Source organism: Pseudophryne corroboree, chromosome 2, assembly GCF_028390025.1.
Source record: "Pseudophryne corroboree isolate aPseCor3 chromosome 2, aPseCor3.hap2, whole genome shotgun sequence".
NCBI lineage: Eukaryota > Metazoa > Chordata > Amphibia > Anura > Myobatrachidae > Pseudophryne > Pseudophryne corroboree.
The window spans coordinates 356,398,950-356,424,875 of NC_086445.1; the positions used below are offsets into that span (position 1 = coordinate 356,398,950).

Below are 25,926 nucleotides of genomic sequence, written 5' to 3' on the forward strand. Positions count from 1 at the left end.
TGAGTTTTTCAAGATTGGCAGGTCTGTTTAACTGAAAATGATCTGCAAATCATTGAAACATATCTGTACTGTACATAATGGGCAAAGTTACATGGATTGGGGGAACAACATATCTGGGAAATAAATCACAAGATCTGTGTAACAATAAATTGTGATTGCTGATGTATGGGCACCTTAACAGTTGTGTCCGTTAGTCACAGTACACCACACATTAGTACCCCTTATACACGATACGCCACACAGTAGAGCCCCTTATACACTTTATGCATTATACACAGAGCCCCTCCACCTCCTCATTATTGTTCTCTCTCCGGGCCAGATGTACTAAGCCTGAAAAGTGATAAATATCACAGTGATAAAGTACCAGCCAATCGGCTCCTAACTGTCATTTTTCAAACACAGCCTGTGACATGACAGTTAGGAGCCGATTGGCTGGTGCTTCATCACAGTGATATTTATCACTTTTCAGGCTTTGTACATCTCCCCCTCCATCTCTGCCTTGCTTACTTTGTTGTGTCCCGCAGCAGCCTGGGAAGGAGATGCAGCCTTGGAGCAAGGAAGCAGCCACGTAGAAGAAGAAGAAGAGCAGCAGCAGGATGATGAGCTGTATTGCTTCGCTGCCTGTCTACAGGAGGCACTGTGGCTGAGGAGGGGGCGGAGCCTGCAGCCGGGCAGCTATGTAATGTATATAACAGAAAGAGCCGGGCACACCTCAATGCAGGCCACACTGCAGCTGGCGGCAGTGGTTGTGGGGGTGCCAGGCATGAAAGGAGACTATAGTGCGATGTGGTCCTGCCAGTGGTTCTCTGCCTAAAGAGCATATGCACTGTGTGCTAGGCACCGCCAGCACTTGCCTAGTTATGGCCCTGCAACAGGGTTGACTTGATAAGGAATTAGAATAACACTCTATTATGTATTGCTTCTCACACTTGTAGCTTCTAACACACTTTGAGAACCACAATGTGTTCTTCAATTGTATGGATGCAATACTGACAATGTGTGCTGGTGATTTTGTTCTGCTTTTATAGCTTTTATTATTTTTGTATTATTAGATTTAGTACTTGCCAGTTATTAGATATACTAGGACATGTAATTCTCAGGCACAAGGTTGGCATTTGTGTCTCAGGTGATATTAAGAACACTATGGGTGAGATGTACCAAACCTTCTAAAAAGGACATGGGGAGCTGTTGCCCATAGCAACCCCTCTGTTTCTGGCTAAAATTTATCTAGTACATTAAATAAAATGATAGGTAATCTGCTTGGCTGCTATGGGCAACTTCTCCACTTGTCTTTTTTTTAGCAGCTTTGATACATCTCCCCCATTATTCTCTTCTAGTACAGCTCTTATGTTTCCATAAAGTAAAACTATAGGGGAGATGTATGAAGCAGTAAAAAGAGTGGAGAAGTTGCCCTTGCCAACCAATCAGCTACTTATTATTTTTAGGGAATGCACTTGATAAATGTTACCTTAATGCTGATTGGTTGCCATGGGCAACTTCTTCACTGGCACACTTATCCACTCTTTTCACTGCTTCATACATCTCTCCCTATATCTGCAGTAACAGACCTCTATACACAAGCATTTCCTCCCCCCCCAAAAAAATCTTCCAGGTCTATGATGTGGGTACTAAAGCTTTACAGGTCATTATACACATTGATGTCAACACTTATGTACTATGATTAAATATATACATGAAAGTTAGAAATGTAACTCTTGTATAACTAGAAAATAACAGGTGAGGTGGTAAACTTGCCCGCTGTCTACAAATTTTCACTTGCAGATTGATTCCAATGGCCCTGGAATAAACAAGATGGTCTGACTGGGTCAAACAACTAGCAATATTGCTTCTCGGACCTGTGTGAAGGCTGTGAAAAGGCTTTGTTAGCAGACATAACAGGCATGCTGAATTTTATGAATACATAAAGGAAAACTTCTTCTTATTTATGGCTCAAATGGCAATTTGTAGTACAAAGTATAAAGCTGCAAGAGAAAGAACACAGCAATTAGCACATTTAGTGCTTGCCTTTAGAATACATGGAATCAACAATTCATGACAGCAACACTATAAAGCTCTATAAATCAGCCATTAGTCCACTCATAGATAGATATACAGGCCCTCATTCCGAGTTGTTCGCTCGCAAGCTGCTTTTAGCAGCATTGCACACGCTAAGCTGCCGCCTACTGGGAGTGAATCTTAGCTTAGCAAAATTGCAAACATAAGATTCTCAAAATTGCGATTAGAAATTTCTAAGCAGTTTCTGAGTAGCTCGACACTTACTCTGCCACTGCGAACAGTTCAGTCAGTTTCGTTCCTGGTTTGACGTCACAAACACACCCAGCGTTCGCCCAGGCACTCCCCCGTTTCTCCAGCCACTCCTGCGTTTTTCCCAGAAACGGCAGTGTTTTTTCACACACTCCCATAAAACGGCAAGTTTCCGCCCAGAAACACCCACTTCCTGTCAATCACTTTACGATCACCAGAATGAAGAAAAAACCTTGTAATGCCGTGAGTAAAATACCAAACTTCTTAGCAAATTTACTTGGCGCAGTCGCAGTGCGAACATTGCGCATGCGCTATTAGCGGAAAATCGCTGCGATGCGAAGAAAATTACCGAGCGAACAACTCGGAATGAGGGCCACAGTACCTATCTATGGGGGTAATTCCAAGTTGATCGCAGCAGGAATTTTGTTAGCAGTTGGGCAAAACCATGTGCACTGCAGGGGAGGCAGATTTAACATGTGCAGAGAGAGTTAGATTTGGGTGTGGTGTATTCAATCTGCAATCTAAATTGCATTGTAAAAATAAAGCAGCCAGTATTTACCCTGCACAGAAATTAAATAACCCACCCAAATCTAACTCTCTCTGCACATGTTATATATGCCTCCCCTGCAGTGCACATGGTTTTGGCCAACTGCTAAAAAATTTCCTGCTGCGATCAACTTGGAATTACCCCCCATGTCTATTTATCAGAGACAAAAATTTGAGCTCAACATGTTTCGAAAACAAAACAATATTTTGTATTTTCACGTTTTGAAAGTAAAGGTGCATATACACTGGGTGATATATCGGCGCATGTAAATGCCCGTCCAGTTCATGACATTAGTCACGACGAATCGGGCAGTGTGTATGCACATCACACTGACCGATCCGCGTGTAGATATATCTATTTAATCTGCAGATATATCTACAAGTGTGCACCCAGCATAAGAGGTTTATTCTATGGGACAATATTTTGTGATTACTCATGTACACCATGTTCTTTATTATGAATATACACACAAATATATACTATGTGGTATATTCAATTGAATATTCAATTAGAAAAAAAAGACGGCAGTTTTTGACTTTTTAAGGTCGAAACGTGATTCGACCTATTCAATATATCCCTAAATTATTTGACAAGTCGATGAACTTGACTTGTCGAAAAGCACGTGGATCGGCGGAAAAGCTGCCGATCCACGTACTTGTGACGAAAACGGGGCCAAAACAGACAGGTTTTGGCCCCCTTTTCGACCATCTCAGTCCGACATCAAAAGATGTCAGACTGGGATGCAGACCCAGAGGAGGCGAGGGGGGAGAGCCGCAGGGAGACAGGGGACAGCCAGCGGGCATACAGGGAAGATCAGCGCTACAGTAGCGCTGCAGCAGGATGTCACTCAGCCGCCCGACCTCACGGCAGCTTCCAGCCAGCTCCAGCACGCTGCAGGAGCCAGGTAGAATGTGTACTTTTTTGTTCATTTATGACAAATAACTAAATAAACATTTTTGGGGAAGCTTTGTAAAATTATTTTAAGCTAGCATAAAAAATACATAGAAATAACATTTTTGAAAGTTACAGCTTGTTTAATTAGAGACAAAAAAGTGCAGATTTTATGTTTTGTACTGCAATGACCCCCTCCTATTTTATTCTAATTCTAATGTTATTTGTAACCGCAAAGCGTTGCTGTGGTTGTAGCTGCTTAGGAAAACTTTTACCACAGACAGCACATAGTGGGACACCCAATGTAAGCACTAGATATAATGAAATTAGAATACATTCATTCCAGTGTTCAACTACACTTAACAAGAAATTCATATTGAATGAGTTGTGTTTTCCTAGCAGATGTGCAGACTGTATTTTACAAAGCAATCCTGTTCTAGAAGGATGTTCCACCGTAATGGCACTTAGACATGTGCACCGCTAGAAGGACATTATATGACACAGGACACAAGCACACATCTACTGTATAAATCTAGAGGAAGACACATTACGTTAACATGTTTGGCAACTTACAATGAAATGGTTCTTAGACAGAGTTTCTTGAAAATAAATGAGCACAAGGGAAACACCAGCTTGTTCTTTTGGTACCAGCAGAGGAGAGAAAGAGAGCAGGATCTTCAGTTAGACGGTACATTGAGCTCCACCAAATAGCAACTTGTTGACTTAACATACACAAGCAGACACACACACACACACACACACACACACACACACACACACACACACACACACACAGCTCAGTAGTATAAAAGACAACTAAAAGCAGACCTAATTAAACCACATACATATTTGGATAAGGAACAAGTATAATGTATAGTGCTATCAGCCACACAGTACCAGACTGTGATGATTGTTCTGTGCTTGATTACTGCAGTGCTTAAAAAAATAACTAAGAGCCTCGCGAGGAGCAATTTCTCCTAATGTCAGACAGTAGTATGCGTCCCAGAGGCAAACGTTTTACTAAACAATCGTTTTGCTGCATCTCCCAAGTTATAAAATGTAGAGTTTATAAAGGCTTGCAGTGGTGATCTGTCACACAGATGTCTCCAGCCCTGATCTGCTGAGGTATGAGCCTGTGCTGGAGCTATAGCGGGTATTGGAATAACCAAAAAGGGATGGGAGTTTGAAATAAGCATTGCCTTCCCAGTGAGTGAGCATCACTTTTTTAGAAAGATAATTAGACCTGCTGTCCACATCACTGTTGCACTCGTTGCTTTGGTAGTTTGGGCTCTGCATGGAGGCTAAAGGTGTGAACTCTGAAACGTGGTCCTGAGGAAGCTTGGAAGGATTCTGTGGAGAAAGGAAAGTAAGTTGGGATTCAGCAGTAGTGCATAATGTGTGCTAAAACAATAAAAAACCTTAACCAAGCAGAAAAAAAAATATTTTCAAGCACTGGGTCTAGCTTTCAAATCAACAACTAATATGCAAAAGGGATTCAAGCCAGGATTTCAACAGCCCTTTTACAAAAGGTAAACTCTAAAGATTGTGGAAATGTGTTTTTCCATTGTTTTTGGATTATGCAGTACGCATCCAGCTGCAGATTGCTATTGTTATTCTAAAAAAATCATGTCATAATGAACAGTATTCACAAGTTTTTACAACATAAATAATAGCGCTTTACATGTTAAATAATATTTCAGGGAACATTTTCCAAAAAATGTACTGAGTGTATGCAAGCACACTTAATTTTAAAGATTATAAAAATGGATTCAAGTGGGCACTTATAAGACTGAGATACATGCAGCATAGTAACCTAAACCAGAGGTGCCCAAATGCTGCCCTCAATGCACCCCAACAGTCCAGGTTTTAAGTATGGCTTAAATGGCTCACCACAAATGGTTAAATCAAACTGACGGATGTACTAATTAAGTCACCTGTGATCAAGCAAGAATATACTTAAAGCCTGGACCATAAGGGGACTGCGTTTGGGAACCTCTGGCCTAAACCAAAGCCTGTACTAAGGAGGGAAGATCTACTAAGTGCTTATACAATAGCTATTTTCAGTTACTTACAAGTTGATCTGCTAATCAACAAATCCATTTAAATCAAAACAACCTAAAACTCACAGCAATAACCAATTCCTTGCTCCCTTCAATCCTCAGCTACACGTACGCTTGTTTCCATTATATCAATATGACGACGAGTATGGGTTCTCCTCGCTACAGTGGTCAGCATAATACTACTTCCACTACCAGAGTGGAAGGTGATTGCTCAACACAACCCTCTGTGCCGGAGATATCAGAAAAGCAGTAGGGCTCTTCTTGACTCTCATTGGCTCTGGGGCATGAGTACTGAATAGGACTGTAACCCCTGGAGTGACATTTACCACAGAAGATAAGACCCTTGGCTGAGTGATGTGCGGCCAAACTCATGCAATGTTCAGCTGCGCACATACAGTAAATGTTCATTATGGTACTCCCGAACGGACAATGTTGGTGGCCATTATGCACCTTTGTGGAGCGACACATCACGCCCATCACCAATAACTGAATCATTCCTTAGATGTTCTGCCAATTATACCAATATAGTAACAAAAAGGAAGCATCATCCTACTATAAAAATGTTATTACTACAAAAAGACTCTCCAAACTCTTACGCATTACTTTAGTAAAAATAAAACCATCTATCTTCATCTGTGGTAGCTGACATGGAAATTTATGTCATAAATTTCAGAAAACCTTAAATTTTAAATTAAAGGGACATTTTATTACCATTTTAAAAACAGGAGAATATTTTAGTAATTTAAACTACTATAGTTATTAACAATATACAGGTTGAGTATCCCTTATCCAAAATGTATGGGACCAAAAGTATTTTGGATATCGGATTTTTCCATATTTTGGAATAATCGCATACCATAATGAGATATCATGGAGATGGGACCTAAGTCTAAGCACAGAATGCACTTATGTTACATATACACCTTATACACACAGCCTGAAGGTCATTTAATATAATATTTTTAATAACTTTGTGTATTAAACAAAGTTTGTGTGAATTGAGCCATCAGAAAACAAAGGTTTCACTATCTCACTCAAAAAAAAATCTGTATTTCGGATATTTGGATATAGGATACTCAACCGGTAGTCATAATATACTGGCTACACAAGGAGCCCTGAATTTTCATATAAATAGAGGAAAATGATACCGTTTACGCTGCTTAAACATGGGGGTAAATTTACTAAGATGGGAGTTCTATTTAAGATGGGATGTTGCCCATAGCAACCAATCAGAATCTACTTCTCATTTATCTAGCACCTTCTAGAATATAATACCTGGAATCTGATTGGTAGCTATTGTCAACATCCCATCTTAAATAGAACTCCCATCTTAGTAAATATACTCCATGGTTTCCTGCTTATAGTAAGATAAGGATACATATTTATTGACTATAAAGTAAACCTGCAGGTCTGCCTTGGGAGATGATTGGAGGTGGAGGTGGCTGGTTCATGAGAGCACAAAATTTGAGCTCACTTAAACACATACTTGCCAACTTGTCTCCTCTGGAAGATGTTGGTTGTCACTGTGGAGTGGCAGGACACGGGGCTTCATGTGTTTAGGCCCCACCACCTCCCAGTAAAATGCTGCAAGAGGGGTGAGTGGCAGGGAAGGAGTGTGGGGGGGGGGGGGGGGAGGGGGTCAAGATGACAATTCTGAGAATGTCATCACTGCACCCCAGTCCTGCCAATTTTACTAGGAAAGTGGGTGGGATGAAGAAGAGAGGCCTACTCCTCTAGAAGTGCTAGAGGACTACCCCAAATTCAGTAAAGTTGCCATATATACATAGTGCTGCTAAATGGATAAAATGGTTAATAGGTTTATGATTCAAATAGCAAGCGTTATCTTATTTTATATAGAAATTGTATTTTCAATGAGCAAAATCACTCAAATTGTACTTTTATGACATCGGTTTAGAGACACTACAACCGGTCTGTTTTACAGTCTGTAAAGCTTAGTTATAAGTGTTACTAGAGCGGTCTATTTAAATCAATTTGAACTTTACCTATATCTCTATATATTTCATATACTGGTAGTATCCTGTGTGATTAGAAATAGGGAATACTTATTCAGATTATTTTAACCAGGCATAACAAAAATTTTATAATTGTAAACCCTTACTGCCTACACCAAAATATGTGTTTGTTGCAGGCCATCTGGCATCTCTGCAGGCACAGTTGGGTGCAAGCAGTCCGGCACATGCAAAATGGATTGTCAAGCCAAACAAAAAGGAAGCTTGATAATTAACCTGTATTTAAAAAAAAAAATATATATATACTAATTTGGATGTAGCTAAAAATCTCTAAAAACCTAAAAATACGTAGAAATCGTGTAAGCAAGACTTATGAAAATTAAGGGCTCATAGCGCAATGGGGGAACGGAGGAATTGTGTATCTAGTTGCTCACACATCTCTATTAAATTATACTTATAGAGATACATGCAGTAACGAAAGTCCTGGAGGCAATGGAGTCAGTTGCTGTGCTCCAGCTCTGAAGGGGGCACCCTGCCTGACATGCTCCATTGCCTTTGGTGATTTGCTCCACTCCAGTCTCTGAGCCGAATCTCAAAGAGAGGAGGAGGCGGGGTTTGCCAACACTGTCAGACAATGCGCCCTTCTCCTGACAGCCCTGCTTGTGCCTTTCCCCCACCAGCATCCCCATCCCCCGCAGGGGCTCATGCTATCTAGGAGTCGGCTGCTCTGCACTAGAAGATGCCTTCTATAGGTAAGGAGCACCAGCCGTGGCTGCAGTGTTTGGAACACTATGTGTACATATGTGTGTGTACATATGGGGCTGTGTGTGTAAATATGGGGTTTGTGTGCATATGAGGGCTGTTTGGGTGCATATGAGGGCTGTGTTTGTGCGTATGTGGCTGTGTGCATATGGGGCTGTGTGTACGTAAATATGTGGCTAGTGGCCGTGTATGTGCGTGTGTGTGTGTGTGTGTGTGTGTGTGTGTGTGTGTGTGTGTGTGTATATATATATATATATATATATATATCAGCTAAAGTTATTCATAGTTTTATATGTTTGGATTGAAACCACTTACATGCTGATGATCTGATCTAATATTGTTCGGAGCTAAACTTCGGACTTGGTGTAATTTAGGAACATCTCAGGTGACAGTTATGGTACAATGTACTGTATTAGGACAGTTAACCACTAACCTTAAAAAAGCGAAGGGACGCAACGGGACACAGCGGGGGGCACAGCACTGCAGTAGCAGATCTTGCCATGGTGCGGCGCCCTCCGGAAGGCGGCGCCAAGGGCAAAAGTCCTGCTTGCCCGTGGCAAGATCCGCTACTGGATGGGTTATCCCAGACATCATAAAGCAGGATCAAAAACCAGCTAGCCAATCATGGCAGAGTTGGGGATGATACCAATATAGAGGAATGGTGTATGTTTTAAATGTTACTGCAGAAGTTTGGTCTTTTGGGGATGAACAGAGTTTGAGAGACTTTGTTGTCCTCTCATCCATTAGAAGATAAACCTGCTATATTTCATACGGGTTGGGTATGGCTGACCGATGCTGGGGATCCAGGCGGTCAGCATACTGACAGCGTGATCCCGGCAGCAGAATGCCGGCGAGGAAGGGGAGCGCAATGAAGCCCCTTACGGGCTCACTGGCGAGTTGTGGGCTGCGCTCGCCACAGGTTCTATTCCCACTCTATGGGTGTCGTGGACACCCACAAGTGGGAATAGTCACTGATAGTCGGCAGCCGACTGTCGGGATTTAGAGGGGTTGGGATGTAGCCACCGGTATTGTGACCGGCGGTCTCCTGACCGCCGGTTACATAACTACATCCCATTTCATACAAGCTTTCATTTTTATTTTTGAACTGCTGTACATGTATTTTCTATTTTTATTGTAAATGATTTTCTATTTTTATTGTAAGAATTTATTAATATCCTTTTTGTAATTATGCATTGTACTCTTTGTAAGTAAAGTGTCACTAGTCATATATGCTCTTGAAACCTTATAGGCCCCATACATCTTCGCCACATTTTCCGGATTCAATGCATAGACGCAACGGTCCGCAGCAACGGGGATCGCTGGTCACGATGGGAATTCCAAACGCACCGGCGATCACAAGGAGACTGACAGTAAGGGGGTGTTTGTGGGTGGCAACTGACCGTTTTAAGGCAGTGTCCGGGAATACGCAGGAGGGACTAGGCGTTTGGAGGGAGGGATTCTGACGTCGGCTCCAGCCCCGATTATTGCATCGGCTAAGTAAGTCCTGAGCTGAGCAGAAACTGCACAAACGTATGTTCGTGCAGTTCTGTTACACATGCAATTGCTCACCCGCACACACACCATACCCTTGTAAGCGGTGCTACCTGATCGCAGGGATGCAAAAAACGCACCCTAGCAATCAGGTCTGAATTACCCCCATAGTGAGGGGAGTTGCACAAATTGATATATTAATCATGCTAATTAGCCAAAGATTTCAGAGCGAATAAGTAGAACAGGAATTGACATTTCCTGGAGCCGCCCAATAGCCTAGTTTGCAGTATTACATGAATGGTCATTTATAAAACACTTGTCTTATTAAAGAATGTTAAGAACAGACATTTGTAATATTTGTTTCCTGCCTTTAATAAGCAAGCTAGCTTAGGCCTGTCTAGCATATTATCATAGCTGAGGATGGGAGCATGTTGAGGGGAAAAAAAGAATCACATACAATGTGAAATTTAATTTTACGTTATGATTCTTCATACAGAGTTTGGTATATCACCAAGATGCTGATTCGGAGTTGGACGCAGCTGTGTTTTCTGTCGCACTCACGTCTGCATCTTTATTCTAATGCTGCTACAAAGTCCTTCCCTGGGGCATTTATGCATTCCAATATGCACGGAATGAGAAGCCCACCGTCAGCATCTGTAAATGCTGATCTACCACTTGGTGCGTCTTTACAACCCCCATCGGTCGCACCATCGAAACTTGCACCATCTGAGTATGGCATCCTACGTGGACAGCTCATCAGCTTTGTACACTAGCGCTTCCAGTACCACCCCATAAGAGACAACATTTCCGTGCATCTGTTTAGCCACCCCCATTCCCTGTCCAGGAACGCCCCCTTACATTTGTTACCGTGCAGACAAATCTGTACTGCGACTCTGTACATACAATGCAAGTGCATATGTAAAACATCACGTCCGATTCAGAATCCAGCCCCAAGTGTCCTCCCTAAAGTACAGTAATACTTGCTGCAGTTGTAATATTTTCGCAGTTCATATATAAATTTTACCAAATTTGCTGGGAATACAAACATCACTCATAGAAAAGAGTATGGAGGAAAAATATCTAGAGTTTTAACACACCAGAGGAAAATTCACACTGGTCTCACCTATATAAATACGGTACCTATTCAATTTACTTGTTGCACTTATCTGCCAACAGCACTGACATCGTCCAGGAGAGGCCCTTCAATGTCCGCACTTTGTCTCATTATTTTCTGTAAGGATGAGGAAAACACTAAGATATGCTCAGAACATGCAGTTGCATCAGACTTGAATTTGTATGGCTCAACATGGGGTGCATATACAATGATTTATACCCCTTTCACACGTACCCTTTCTACCCGGATTTTTGCTGGGGCTTGTGGCTCGACCAAGGAATTAGATATGTGTGAACAGACCCAACCTGGGTCGAAAATCCCGGGTAAGTGACCTTGCTCGATACCAAGGTTAATCTCGGGTCCGACCCGGGTCACCTGCGGTCTGAAAGGCATTACCAGGGTCTTGATGACCCAGGTCATGCCTAAAAGGAGTTGACTGGCGGGGGCAGTAGCGCTTGGAGATTACATCATCTCCAAGCATCTACTGTGAGATGGGAAACCCGGATCACCGGAAGACCCAGGTTCGGTGTAAACGGCGATGACCTAGGAATAACCTGGTTCTGTCACCCATGTGTGAACAGTGGTAAGTACTGAAACCCTAGCTTTAACCTGTGCTCATTGTCCGAGGTTTGAGCCGGGTTAAAGCCGGGGTTTATGTGTGAAAGGGATATTATAGTGTGTATACACTCTTCATGTAGCCTTCATATATGATAGGTGTTGACTAATGAGAACCAAACACTAAAAATAAATAAATAATCAAGGCCAGAAAAAATAGGTTTATGATGCAAAAAAGTGTAGTTATGTTTAGGCAATTAAATTATACATCATTTTTAGTTGATGGTCATTAGTGACAGATTCTTCAAATTCAATGTAATAGGTACTATACAGGTATGTATAACGTTATCTGTTTCCATTACGCGCCATCACCTGCCTGTCATTATTATCCTAATTCAGTGGTAAATGTGACTATCACTTTCACATCCTCAATACCGCCAATACAATTGTACAGATCGATATATAAAGTGCCACCAAATCCATAACAAACTTATCTGTAAATGATATATTGAAGAGGACACTATTTCTTGTGTTTCCCATGCACAGGTCTACTGTAGCTCAGTATCTCTGCAGTACAGAATGCCTCCAACACATTGTATCTTAACCATTTATTGAAGGTGTACTGTACCTAGTAGAGTTACCATACCTCAACTATTACAGGGATTTCCCTTTACCTAAGATGGGAGCACTGTCTTCTGCTTTACAAGGTGGCTGACTTTAGTTTATATCTTACTCCTGGCACTGGCACAATGGCTAAATGCTACATTTAATGCTTTATGGAGGATTCCACTGCAAGTCAACTTTCATCGTTGTGGTATTGTCAAATGCATACACCTATGTTTTTTCTTGCAGGATGTATAAAGGTTGTTGATTTTTTTTTTTTTTCGGTAGCAAAGGACAGGAACCAAGAACCACACAGCTACTAAAAAATGCTGAAGCATAACATTTTGTGCAATTTCTAGTTAAGTCAATGGATGCACACTTTCCGTGACTCCTTAAAAGATGTTACAGGTTGAGTATCCCTTATCCAAAATGCTTGGGACCAGAGGTATTTTGGATATCGGATTTTTCCGTATTTTGGAATAATTGCATACCATAATGAGATATCATGGCGATGGGACCTAAATCTAAGCACCGAATGCATTTATGTTTTATATACACCTTATACACACAGCATGAAGGTCATTTTAGCCAATATTTTTTATAACTTTGTGCATTAAACAAAGTGTATCTACATTCCCACAATTCATTTATGTTTCATATACACCTTATACACACAGCCTGAAGGTCATTTAGTACAATATTTTTAATAACTGTGTGTATTAAACAAAGTTTGTATACATTGAGCCATAAAAAAACAAAAGTTTCACTATCTCACTCAAAAAGTCCGTATTTCGGAATATTCCGTATTTCGGATATTTGGATATGGGATACTTAACCTGTACCATTATTTTATTGATCCAATGCTGGAACTTGATAAGAGATGCCCTCTGAGACTCAGCGCACCCCCTGATGCACTTGTGGAACTGCCGAAGGTTCTTAAAGTAGCAGAACCATCTTGTGAGTGGCGAATGCACAGTGCTCGTACCATGTCGGACATTCATTCTATGAAGGGGCCCCTATCTAATATTTTAACAGAAGAAAGGAGGGTTGGTAGCTATAACAACTAGACCCCTACCTAAGTTTCGCTTGTAGTCCTAACAATGCTCTTGCACCCCTGTCATATGTCCATTTTATAAAGCACAACTTGCTGAAACAAGGGAAAATATGAACAATATGACCTGTTGGATATATTTAATCCATACTACACCTACCTACTCTTCCAGACTATCTGTCAGTCTCCTGAATTTCATAGAGTCCTCCAGGAATCCTGGAAGAGTAGCCCATCCTCCTACATTCTCTAGTGATATTGGTACAGCCATGAAGATGCATTTTGCATAAACTTGGCCTAGTCCCTACTGTGAGGTGATGCAAATCACTGCATTGCACAAAAGGGAACAGATCCATGATAACACAAATTATGTCGTCAAACTTGCTCCCTGGACTTCAAAACGGAAGTTCCAAAAATTAGGAAAATACAATCCATATGTGAAAACATAAAAATAAACGTTGACACAATAAATCACTGCCCTGATCCACTATATATCTTTAGCTTATTATAAAATGTTTTACTTATCTATTTTACCAGATATAGCTATTTATATATTTACATATTTTGCAACCTGATGCTACACAGATCACAAAAAGGGAAATCTTACTGATAAAGGTGCTTGTTAGGTACACTCTATATGTACACAATGGTAAACATTTTTATTTTCATTATACTTGCTTTTCCAGTAGTGTATGGAAAGACCTAGTCATAGGCCCAATACATTCTATAGGCTACAATTGCATCAATGTAATTTGGAGGCTAAAACAAGCAACAGTACACTAAAAATTATACTGAGGATCAGTAAAAAAAATCTAAGAAATTTAATGCATTACTGTTTAATTAAACATATACAAATTTAATTGAAAAAATAATTAAAAGCACAACTCCACATTAATATTTAGATGAGTCTCCATAAAGGTATTAATGTATTTGTGTTGCATTATCTTTCACTGTATTATTCAACTGATATGTAATATGTTAATATTGCAAAAGATTATAGTTTAATTGGAAATGTTATTTTCATTAATTAAAAAAGCAAGGATCATCTATGAACTGCGATACAAATACCCTTGTAATGTCACAAACCTACTTTCTATTTTAATGGCAAGTTTTACAGGCAGGTAAATGGTTATGTGTGCCAAGATAGCAGCATCTGCCCCCCTCTGGCCAAGTACGTGCATAGAATAATGCAATAATATAAACACACAAAAGTGACAAATACATAAAAAAGAAACTGTCCTGATGTACCCTCACTCTTATGAGTAATTCAAGCCACATCTGTAGCTAAAGAATAAAATTGGGTGCTCATAAATGGGATTTTTGATGCTCAACGTTAAAACCATTTCTCTTAATCCATCCGAAATACACTGTATGCCTTAGTTTCGACATAAAAAACCCCTTTAACAAAAGAGAGTGGGAAAAGAGGTAACACAGTGTCCCCCAGATTGATTAGAAGAAATGGATTTAACAGTGTGAACCAAACATCCTATTTTCTCTGTCATCCTATCTTGGGGACACTGGCATCTCTAGCTACAAAAACATTAGATTTGTAGAACTTTGTAATAGATGACCACCTTGCATAATTACTCCACAGAGGCGCCCACCAATTTGGTAGAATGGGCCACCAGACTATTTGGAATTGGAGCCCTCTCATTAACATATGCGTGTCAGATGGTCACCATACTCCATCTGGCCATCAACAATGTGTGCAGAACTAGGAGGTTGTCCATTTTATGGTATACAGCAGATCTCTTCTCATACATCGGCAAGGCTCTAACAACATCAAGAAGGCCCAGAGCATTCTTGCTGCCAGGGGATGTGCCATTAGTCAGAGCTGGAATCACAATATCTTGTTTAAAAATGAAACTGGGAGATGACCTTCAACTTATAAGAAGGACTGGTGCACAGAACCACCCTGTCTTGATGAAAAATGAGGAACAGTGACTTGTAAGAAAGAGAAACCAACTCATAGACTCGACTGGAAGATAAAAGGGCCACCAAAGACTTCTCAGATCAGAAAGTTGTGAACCACAACTTCCAGGTTCATAAGGGAGGTTTCTTTGAAGTGTGAACAGGACCAAACTGAGATTCCGCAGAACAACCAGTTGACAAAGGGTAGATGGACATGAAGCATACCCCCCAAAAAAGTCTTAACTTCAGGGATGATGGCCAACTTATGTTGGTAAAAACATTGAAAGGTCAGAAACCTGAACCTTCAGTGAAGTTTCAACCCACTATTCAAGCCGTCTTGCAGACGACAGCAGAGAAGCCAAGTTGAATGAAGTAGTATGGACCCTCTTCCATTCACACCATGAGATGTAATCAACCAAATGCAATGTTAATTCATGGTCGAGGGGTGGCATTCTAGCCTATATCATAGTCTGAATGACCTGATCAGAGAGGCCCTTCACTCAGAGGACAATGGCTTCAACAGTCATGCTGCCAAAGCCAACCAAGTTAAGTCCAGATGGAAAAATGGTCCCCCACTGAGCTGATCTGGGGGGTCATTCCGAGTTGTTCGCTAGCTGTTTTCGGTCGCAGCGCAGCGTTTCGGCAAAAAAGCGGCACTTCTGCGCATGTGTATGCGGCGCAATGCGCATGCGCGATGTACTTTCACAACGGCCGATGTAGTTTCACACAAGGTCTAGCGAAGCTTTTCAGTCGCACTGCTGGCCGCAGAGTGATTAACATGAAGTGGGCGTTTCTGGGAGGTAACTGACCGTTTTTGGGGAGTGTATGGAAAAACGCAGGCGTGTCAGATACAAACGCAGGCATGCCTGGGGAAACGCAGGCGAGGCTGGCCGAACGCAGGGCGTGTTCGTGACGTCAAAACCGGAACTAAATAGTCTGAAGTGTTCGTAAGCGCTGAGTAGGTCTGGAGCTGCTCAAAAACTGCACAATCTTTTTTTGTTGCCGCGCTGCAATTCTTTCGTTCGCACTTCTGCTAAGCTAAAATACACTCCCAGAGGGCGGCGGCTTAGCATTTGCACGGCTGCTAAAAGCAGCTAGCGAGCGAACAACTTGGAATGAGGGACTTGGTCAGATGGGCAGTCGCAAAAAGATGATCTGCTGCCATGCTAAGGATGTCAGCATACCACGACCACTTTGGCCAGTTCGGGATCATAAAGATGCTGGGAACTCAGTCTTTTTTGCCTTTTTCAGCACAGGCGAGAGCAGCAAAATTGGTGTAAACAGATACAATAAGCAGAACTTTCAGGAGACCATCACTGAATCCACCAGGACTGTGTTCAGATCACTTGAGCACGTACTACAGAGTGGCACATTGTGGTTTTGTTGAGAGGCTATCAAGTCCACACCTCTGCCAGACCCCATCGCTCCACGAGTTGGTCGAAGACCACCTGATAAAGGAACCACTTCCCAGGATGAACCATGGATAATAATCTTCTTCCCAGTTGCATGTGCTTTTTGGACCATCAAAAAATTTGGTTTCCATCATCACCATGAAGCTGCATGCTCCACCTTGAAGACTGATGTAAGCCACGGCCGCATTGTCCAACTGGAAGTTGAGACTGAAGGAAAGTCAGACAAGTGGCCCTTAACTTCAAGACATTTAATGGAAATCTTGCCTCTGCCGGAGTCCAAACTCCTTGAGACAAAGGCCACAATGTAACTGCGCCAAAACTCTAATGAATGGCATCTGTGGCCACTATGGTCCCCTGCCAGGTCAAAAGAGGTCAACCCTGTTTCAGGTTGCATCTGCTGAGCCACCACAGAAGGGATTGGTAAATTTTATGTGGCAGCTGAAAGGTCCATGAATGGAAGCATACTTATGGAACTGCTTTGAAGTTTGTTACCATTTTGCCCGGTAACTTCCTGCAGAGTAGAATGGACACCGCTTGGCAAAGGGCAGGGCAAGAATCTTGTCCTTAGGCAGAAATACCTTGTGACACCAGGTGTTGAAGGGTAGGTTAGTGAAAATCATGAGCTGTGATTGGACAAGGTTAGACTTCTGGAAGTTGATCACCCATCCATGCTGTTCCATGGTTAGGTACAGATGACACCAGAGCAGAGTTTCTGAGCTTGTCTTGATTAGGAGATTGTCCAGATATGGAATGATCGTCCCTTCCAAGGTGACGATCATGACAGCCATGACCTTTGGAATTCACATGAGCTGTGGCCAGATTGAAGGGCAGAGCCCTGAACTGGTAATGATCTATGGACACTGCAATCTAAGGAGGCAATGATACCCACTTCAGATTAAATTGAGAGTTTTGAAAGTGAATATGGGTCAAAAGGATAAATTCAGTTTTGGGTCCAAGAATAGGTGGGAGCAAAATCCATATCATGTCTCATCTGGCAGAACAGGAACAATGACCTGACCACCCGTTGGCAGTCCCCATGAGTATGAGTACCTGTGTAGTAGCCTTGTGGCTGAGCTTCTCATGTCCTACTGGAGACACAAGAAGACTGATACCAGGGCCAGATGACACCTCGCAAAGCCTATTCAGCAATAAGGCCATTAAGGCCATCGTCTTCTGCATGAAACTAACCCAGGGGAGAGCCGGACTCCCTAATTGGAAATCGTGAGGGAAAGGAACAGGGAGAACTGGTCATTCACTGAATGCAGATGGTCTGACCTCTCCTGGGTAAATTACACAATGGAGTTAACCAATTCCTTCACCCAGGTGGGTTGCACCATCTCAGTCTCCAGATGGGAACAATGCTGGTCCACTGCAGTGTAAGACACGTAGTAGTCACCTGGTTAGGTAGAACCTTCAGGTAGTCTAACCTGGCACTGGAAACACATATAGTATGACACCGGCTGTTCCCCGCAGCCCAAGACCTGGAGGTAGAATTCTTTTTAGCCGTAACAAAAAACAAAAGAAAGAACAAGGGACAACAATACATAGAACACAACACACGCAAAGCGAGAGTGGATTGACAGCCAGACACCACCAAAATCACTAGAATTTTTCTTTGCCATTGCTTTAGGTGAAGCACAGTCCAGCTGCCCTTCAACTTAGCTGCTACAGGAGGGAATATGAATAGGTAAAACAGTAACAATTAATGCTTACACCAGGTAACACATAAAAGAAAAGTGAAGTAAAACTGGGGTTGAAGTTGGTTGCAGTCTATACTGAAAAGCAGCATAGCATGTATGAGCACCCCCAACCCGACAGCTTCCTGGCTGCCGGATGCTCCGTGGAGCAGAACTGCAGCGGGTCCCAACGCAATCAGTGAGAGAGATAGAGCTGATTCCGGCTGCAGCCCCCAGATTGGATTGCAGTGCCTTATGTCTCTGGAAGCCCAGGAGATCAGGGCAGGCACAACAGACTGAATGCACAGAAGTGCTCCTAACCTGTCTCCCCACAGCAGAGATCACAGGAAAACTCGGCATAAGCAATGCAGGGACACTGCTCAAAGGAATACTTACAGCTGTAGGTAAAATGGTGGCCTCTCCATGGGGACAAAAAAAAAGAAAGTAAGGCACTATGGGATGTAAGGGGGGCATCATACAAACAAGTTCATATTGCACTTGTGCCTGCTACTTGAACAGCACCCTCTACACTCTCTGGTATTCAGAGTCCCCCAGATAGGATGACAGAGAAAGCGGTAGTAAGTCGGACTGTGATGTGATTTGACTGTTTCTGGATCATCCACCAGGCCACAATAACCACCAGGCATAGATTAATTTAATAGGCGTATTCTAAAGTGTATACTTTGAAAAGCACTTGGAGGACTTGGGGATATTGTAGGCCCATAGATGTTGCAGTTCATAAATGACCCTTATAGTAAGCAGACAATAATCCTGATATTCCAGTTACATAGATGCGAGAGGTATAACCGCTACTGGTATAGTGGTACAGGGTAAGAGTCTCTTGTGAAAGAACAGCAATATTCCCTATGAATGACAAGTTAATGTTTAGAAAGCTCACTATTTAGGTTTCTTTTTGTTCCCTAAGGTACTATTAGGAATTTCCAAATTGCCATAGGGGGATATTCAGGTCACCGCAATTACCCCGTGACCTGTGTGTATGCGAACTGCCTGAATGACAAGCTTAAGTAATCCACAGGGCAGGCGGAGGGTGGCGACGAACTGTTGCGGGGGGCGGCAAAGGGAAAGTGGGGGCGGGGCAGCTGCATTTTTGGGGCAGCTGCACGATGTCACGCATAGCTGCTCTGATGGGAAAAATTGAAGCGGACCGCCTGCATATGCAGCCTAGCTGCCGCTGAAGGGGGTCATCCACAGTTGCTGCGACAGCAATTAAATTGTGGCCGCAGATGCTGGGCACGCCATTCAGCATGTTGGGCGGCCTTGCCCTGCGATGGGCGGCCCACAGCATGCGATAGAAAGGATTGCAGATTCTGCTTTTTAGCAGAATCTGCAATCCATACTGAATAACCCCTATAGTTCTTATTTTTGTACCTGCTCATTGCTTATTCTATTTGTAGGCATCTTTGTAGATACATTCTGAGCACTCTGAACCCGATTCTGAGCTGAGAGCAAAACCAAAAAGCAAGTAACTTTGTATTTGGACAAACCATAATGCAATGCAAGGGGTGCAAATACATTTATTTTACAATGCAGGGTACATACTTTCTGCTTTGCATGTTGACAGCTTGATTTTACGCTACAATTTATATATAAGATTGGGCAGGCCCTCTCAAACCTCATAAGCTCATTTCAGGTCTGTCCCACCTGCAGTGGAACATGGTTTGGCTAAAAGTTTTATTTGTTTTTGTTTTCTTGTTTGTTTGTTCTTTGATCCCAACTCTGAATCAGACCCTTTCTGCACAAAGTAAAAACTGAAGATTATAACATTTCTATGCAGAAACAAGGCAGACTCCCCTGCTTATAGTAGTACATTTATTTTATGCCTCCTCCATTCTGCACTGCCCATTATTTTTGTCCTCGTTCTCTCCTTCCCATTCACGACAATAGTTTCTCTTCTCCCTGACAGGTCTAGAAATTGCATTATAATCAATATTTACTTTTCCTGACCAGGACCAATGTTAGGGATGGCCATTGGTGATGCCACCATCGACTGACATCACTGATGGTGACACAGACCATCGATGGGAGTAACTATTCTATCTGGTACCAACATGTTTTCACGCATGCGCGCCCACAGCTGCCATCTCTGTGCAAGAAGCCAGGGGTGGCTCTGGGATGTGATTGACAGAACAGCCTGTCATGGAGGCAGGCTTTCCCATTCCCGGCAGTGTGTAAGAGCCGCAGCAGGAGCAGTGCTGCTGACAGCCTAACAACGGTAAACGGCACTGAAAACAGTACATGGCACTATAAATAGCAAAAAAATAACATAAAATCAGGTCCGTGGCTACCATCTATGCAGGTAACCATCTGATTTTGAAGCGTCGATGGTCAATGGACCATACTACAATATTGATGAGATTTAAGGTTATTTATTTTTTTGAAGCCTGTATGGAGAGTGATCTTAGAATTTTATTGCTTTAGTGAAATATCTTTTGTAAGTCAACATTTATTTATGAAAAGCAAAATAATGGAAGAATGTACAAATAATATGTAAGTACTGCTCTAAGAGGCAGATCCTACAAAGATTGTGCTGTGCTCTGCAGTCAGTGCGTATTGCGCCTACTGACAAAGATCAAGCTCATATATTGTCCTGACCATTAACCACGAAATGAAACAGTGATACACTCGCAGTAATGAAGGAAAACCAACATTGTTCTGCATAAGGCAAAATGATCTTAAGAACAAATAAATAGTGAATAATTGTTATAATGAAACTGAATATATAGATGATAAAGCTAAAGCCTAGCGACATCAGGCGCCAGCCCATCTCTACTCCACGTAACCCAGATCTTACATTCTGCATTTGCCTACAACGTAGCAGCAAGAGGTTATACATTGAGATATCACAGATTTCTAGGTTGCCAACCTATTTTGCGCCTCTTTTCACAGACCTCGCAGGTTAGTATCAGAGTCCAAGAAAACCCAACAAAGAAGAAAAGTTGGAAAGTAGACTCTTGTGTGGGAGCACTCAATTCAGAGGATTATATTAATCAATTCTGATAAAACAAAATTTTATTGATTCAGTAAAAATATAATTGTAGGAGTGAGTTATACGTAAGATAGTGTAGCTACGCGAAAATATAACACTCTTTTATGTGCAATTCATGTGGTTTTCGATACCACAATAGAGACCGGAAATCAAATGTATGGGCTATTGGTTTTACTGAGATAACAGTAACACCTTTGTATAGTATATGACCATCATTTATTCTACAGCAGTCCTATTTAGGATTAAGTAGTCGTAGAGAATTGAATCATAGGTCATACAGAACCGAATGCCAATTGGTATTATTAGGGATCACTCTAGATCGGGCAGAAGAATATTTTGCAGTACCAGGGTGTTCCAAGGTGGTCTCCCATCCGAGTACTGACCCGGCCCTCCACTGCTTGGCTTCCAAGATCAGACGAGATCGGGCATCTCCAGCGGGGTATACCTGTATAATGCTGTAGAATAAATGATGGTCATATACTATACAAAGGTGTTACTGTTATCTCAGTAAAACCAATAGCCCATACATTTGATTTCCGGTCTCTATTGTGGTATCGAAAACCACATGAATTGCACATAATAGAGTGTTATATTTTCGCGTAGCTACACGATCTTACGTATAACTCACTCCTACAATTATATTTTTACTGAATCAATAAAATTTTGTTTTATCAGAATTGATTAATATAATCCTCTGAATTGAGTGCTCCCACACAAGAGTCTACTTTCCAACTTTTCTTCTTTGTTGGGTTTTCTTTGTTGATACTCTTCTTGACTCTAGGGAGCACCACTGATAGCAACAAATAATTGCAAAACGGATTTTTTCCCCCTATGCATAGAGTTGCTGTATCTATAACGCAATTTAGCGTCATAAATCAGTTTTTCAGAGGGCATTACAACCTTATTGCAAGACTAGTGCAGTCCCAAAAAAGCTTTTTTCTTAAACTAGTATCAGAGTCCCCCAGTCAATGGGAAACCAGCAAATCTGGAAATCCAGTTAGATCTCCTCTCAGTCAAATCTATGAACCTGCATGGCCACTTAAGAGCAGTGTGTGCACTGAAAGCCTTGGATGGTAAATTGCTATGGCAGGACAAAGGGCACAGCTGCAATAAGCATCAATACAGAATGTTAATTACAGAAGAAGCATGATAAATAGACACCTAAGCCACAGTTGTTATTTGAGGTCATCTTACAGTATTATTATATCGCCAGCGCATATTTTCAACAGCTGGAGAGCATGTCTGGTCTAAAATTTTTCTTAAAAGGTAAAGGACTGCAAAGATTTATATCTGAATGACTGGTACTTTGTAAAAGAAACAAGGAAAAACAGGCTGGAAATCCCAAGGTGTCTGCAGTATAAGAATTCTCGATCATGCAAAAGTCTGAAAAAAAGTATCACCTTCAGGTCCATTAGAAAGTTTTATTGCTTGCGGTCTGAGTGAGCATAAAGATGGTGGACTGCTCAACAGAAAGGCACGGTTGCTTAGTCTGAGTTCCCCAGAAGGTGGCAGCAGGTGCCCACGTGCAATGTGTAAGCAAGGTAGCAGTTATTTATGCAAAGCAGGTAGAAGACAGGAAAAGAAAGAAGCAGGAGAAAGAACACAAGGGACATATTTCATTAAACACTAAAGCACTACTAATGCATATTAGTGCAATGTAAAGAAACAAAAGCTCAATAACGAGGGTGGATAGATGTATCTATTGTCAGTCACTTTCATGCTTTTATACTAAGTTCAAAGTGAACATATTGGGTATTTAACACAAAAGTGCACGTTGAATTACGCATCTGTAGTCTGGTAATAATTGTATTGCTTAATGATTTCTTGTTGTAGCTTGCACAGAGACAGGTCTATAATGTAAAAATGTCATAAGCGCTATGCATACAGATATCATGTATATTGAGCTTTTCTTTCTATGTTAGTTAAAAATCACACATGATGTAAATATATACATATAGAAACCATAGAGGCAAGAATAAAAAAAAACAGTATCCAAATATCAGTTTACCAGATAAATGCTTACTGCATGTATTAAAATGACTGTTAGCTGACATACTACAAGGGCAGGTGACTTATTAATAATTCTGTTACAAAAAAACCCTATATTTATTATTTGATATTTAGGAAATGTAGTAAGGCTAAACACTAAACTCATGTTGTCTTTCCATAATGCTGTAATGTGCATAGTGTGCCTAGTTATTAGCACAAGGGTAGTGACTAAGCACTAGTGTACACTGAACATGTGCTAAATGCATTCAACTGTCATATTTACTAAAACCTCAGGTAAAAATCTATTACAATAACTGAACTGGAAAAGAACAGGGAAGGCTATAACCTCGGCCACTTCTACGCGTTAATTGTGGTGTAGTGCTATATGTTCTCGGAATTCCCGCACACAGCTAGCCTGACATACAGCGGCAATGTGTGGTGAAGAGACAGTGAAATACCTGGATCCTTTCTGTTTCTGTAGGCCATAGCTGCCTGCATATAACCTTCTTCAGGACATCTGGGAGGAGACTGACTGTAATGAGCAGTACAATGCCCAGCCATGCCGGACCGCTGGATAGCATTTGCATAAACACATAATACATCCTCTGATAATTGAGAAAAGGCCTAGAGAGGGAGAAAATGACCAATAAAACCAACAACAAACCCAAAACCAGACAATTAATACTCCATATTCGATCACTATAGTGGTATATGTTTGCTTTAGATTACTGTTTTTGTAGATACAATTAAAACACATCAATACATCGAATTGTACAGTTAATTTTATCTTTGGAAATACCTTGGAATTATATTTTTTACATTACATAAGTTATTTTTAACCAGATCAACAAATATGCTTCACAAATAATTTCTTAGTTTATTTTTTTTTTAAAGAAATGCCACATACTACATTTTTTTGACTCTAAAACAATAAGATAATAGAGATCAACCCTGACGTCATCTGTTGCCCCAGCTTCCGCTATATGTGCCCCACAGTATACACCCTGACCCCACTCATAGCCATGTTGCAAGTGTTACACCAATAGGGGAGGCAATCTGACCCTGGACAGACAGAATGCAGGCAGTAGAAAAGATATAACCTCCATTCCAGTTTTGGAAGGGTGGGTTGGATGCTGCTGTGATGTTGGTAGCAAATGTGGGTGGCACTAAAGATTAGCTTGCCTCCATGAGCCGATATGAACTTACACCCCTGGGTCCCATACCTCTACTTTGCATATGTCTTTGGAATTTAAATGTGTCTAATAAGATTTTAAGAACAATACTTACCAGACAATCCCTCCCCAAAGCAGAGAAAAAACAATGTAGAACAAGAGTGATCCCCAGATTACAAAGTGGTTTATCCACGTCCAATATTGCGTATCCAGTGCAAGCTGAAAATAAGTAGCACAATTTAAATGACAATCACAAAATGAAATAAAAAGCTGTAGTTTTAAATAAAGATTTGGACATAACCCAAAATAAAAACATTTTCTAGTTTTTGTTATAATGTGTCTGATAAATATTTCATAACTGGATAAAAAGTTTGTATTTATGAAACTCACTTTTTAAAAAAATATAATGAAACAAATAGGCCGACTACTGTTCAATGTGAAGAATAATAAAATCAGGAATTCAAATATAAACTTAATTCAGCATATATTTGAATTAGGTGACTTATTAAGCTACATATTACAATAATGATATAGTATTAATAACATTTCCCCAAGCAGGCATGTATTTAGACCTCATGTTGTCCTAAGCAAGACATCTAATTGGGCCCCCCCCCCTTCGTCAAACAATCCCCCCAGTCAGTCAGTGTATTCCAATAATACCCCCCCCCCCCCCAGCAGTCAGTGTATGCCAAATCCCCTCCTACCCCCAAGTCAGTCAGTGTATGTCAAATCCCCCCACCCCCCAGCCAGTGAGTTTATGCCACTGTCCACTCCTCAAATAGCCCTAGATGAGATGGTATTAGTGCAGTGTGTACTGAAAAAAACAAACCATTGCAGGCGCTGTGCCACAAGCACGTACCTCATCACCTTCACTGAGCGCATCCCACGCATAACATACTGAATGAGACAATGGCGAGCACTGGAGGCTGAGCTGGACCCAGAAGCTGTAATCACTAGCAGCCTGACAGGAGTATTCAGCCAATCTAGCTCTCGCACATGAGCTTATGGTCCGGTATGATTAACACCTGACAGCGGGCACCCTTGGACCTGCCAGGCCCTAAGCGTCAGCGTTGGTAGAATAGTGGCAAATACGCTACTGCTCCAAAGTCAGCTTGTGAAACATTATTAACTTTATTAAAAGTCTTATATCCAATTTTAAAACACTAGCATAATCAATGCATATTTCCATTGTTTGAATTCTCATAAAGAAATTCAGTTTCATCATTACCTTGATGGTGACTGTAAATACGAGGACAGTGAATACCAGTGTTCCAAAGGTCCAGTTTCCCAACATCTAACAAAATGCATCACGGGTAAAAATGATAAATTATTAAATCATTGCACTGTACATTTTATCGGCATTACAAAAACAAGACGTGGTCAAAAACTGACAAAATGACTGCATCTAGACCTGACGTAACTCACCATACCACATTCATTCATTTCACAGTTG

At 41.4% G+C, this 25,926-nt stretch overlaps 1 protein-coding gene and 1 pseudogene across 9 annotated transcripts in view; both read right to left on the bottom strand.

Moving 5' to 3' along the window:
* Nucleotides 1–463: 463 nt before the first annotated feature.
* The window catches only part of ATP11A (ATPase phospholipid transporting 11A), a 379,759-nt gene continuing 354,296 nt past the window's right edge, over nt 464–25,926 (bottom strand). For 4 of the 9 annotated variants that reach the window (XM_063953146.1, XM_063953154.1, XM_063953152.1 and 1 more), the window contains 4 exons: nt 25,702–25,767; nt 24,589–24,692; nt 23,760–23,925; nt 3,826–5,053 (listed from right to left, as the gene is read on the bottom strand). In XM_063953146.1, coding sequence (XP_063809216.1) covers nt 4,796–5,053; nt 23,760–23,925; nt 24,589–24,692; nt 25,702–25,767 — 594 coding nt within the window. In that variant the 3' untranslated portion in view covers nt 3,826–4,795. Of the gene's footprint in view, nt 1,983–3,825; nt 5,054–11,109; nt 11,218–22,712; nt 22,802–23,759; nt 23,926–24,588; nt 24,693–25,701; nt 25,768–25,926 lie in introns of those variants that run through there. The other 5 variants (XR_010217495.1, XM_063953148.1, XM_063953151.1 and 2 more) reach the window with 5 other exon arrangements.
* On the bottom strand, nt 21,646–21,765 carry LOC135052376 (5S ribosomal RNA; annotated as a pseudogene).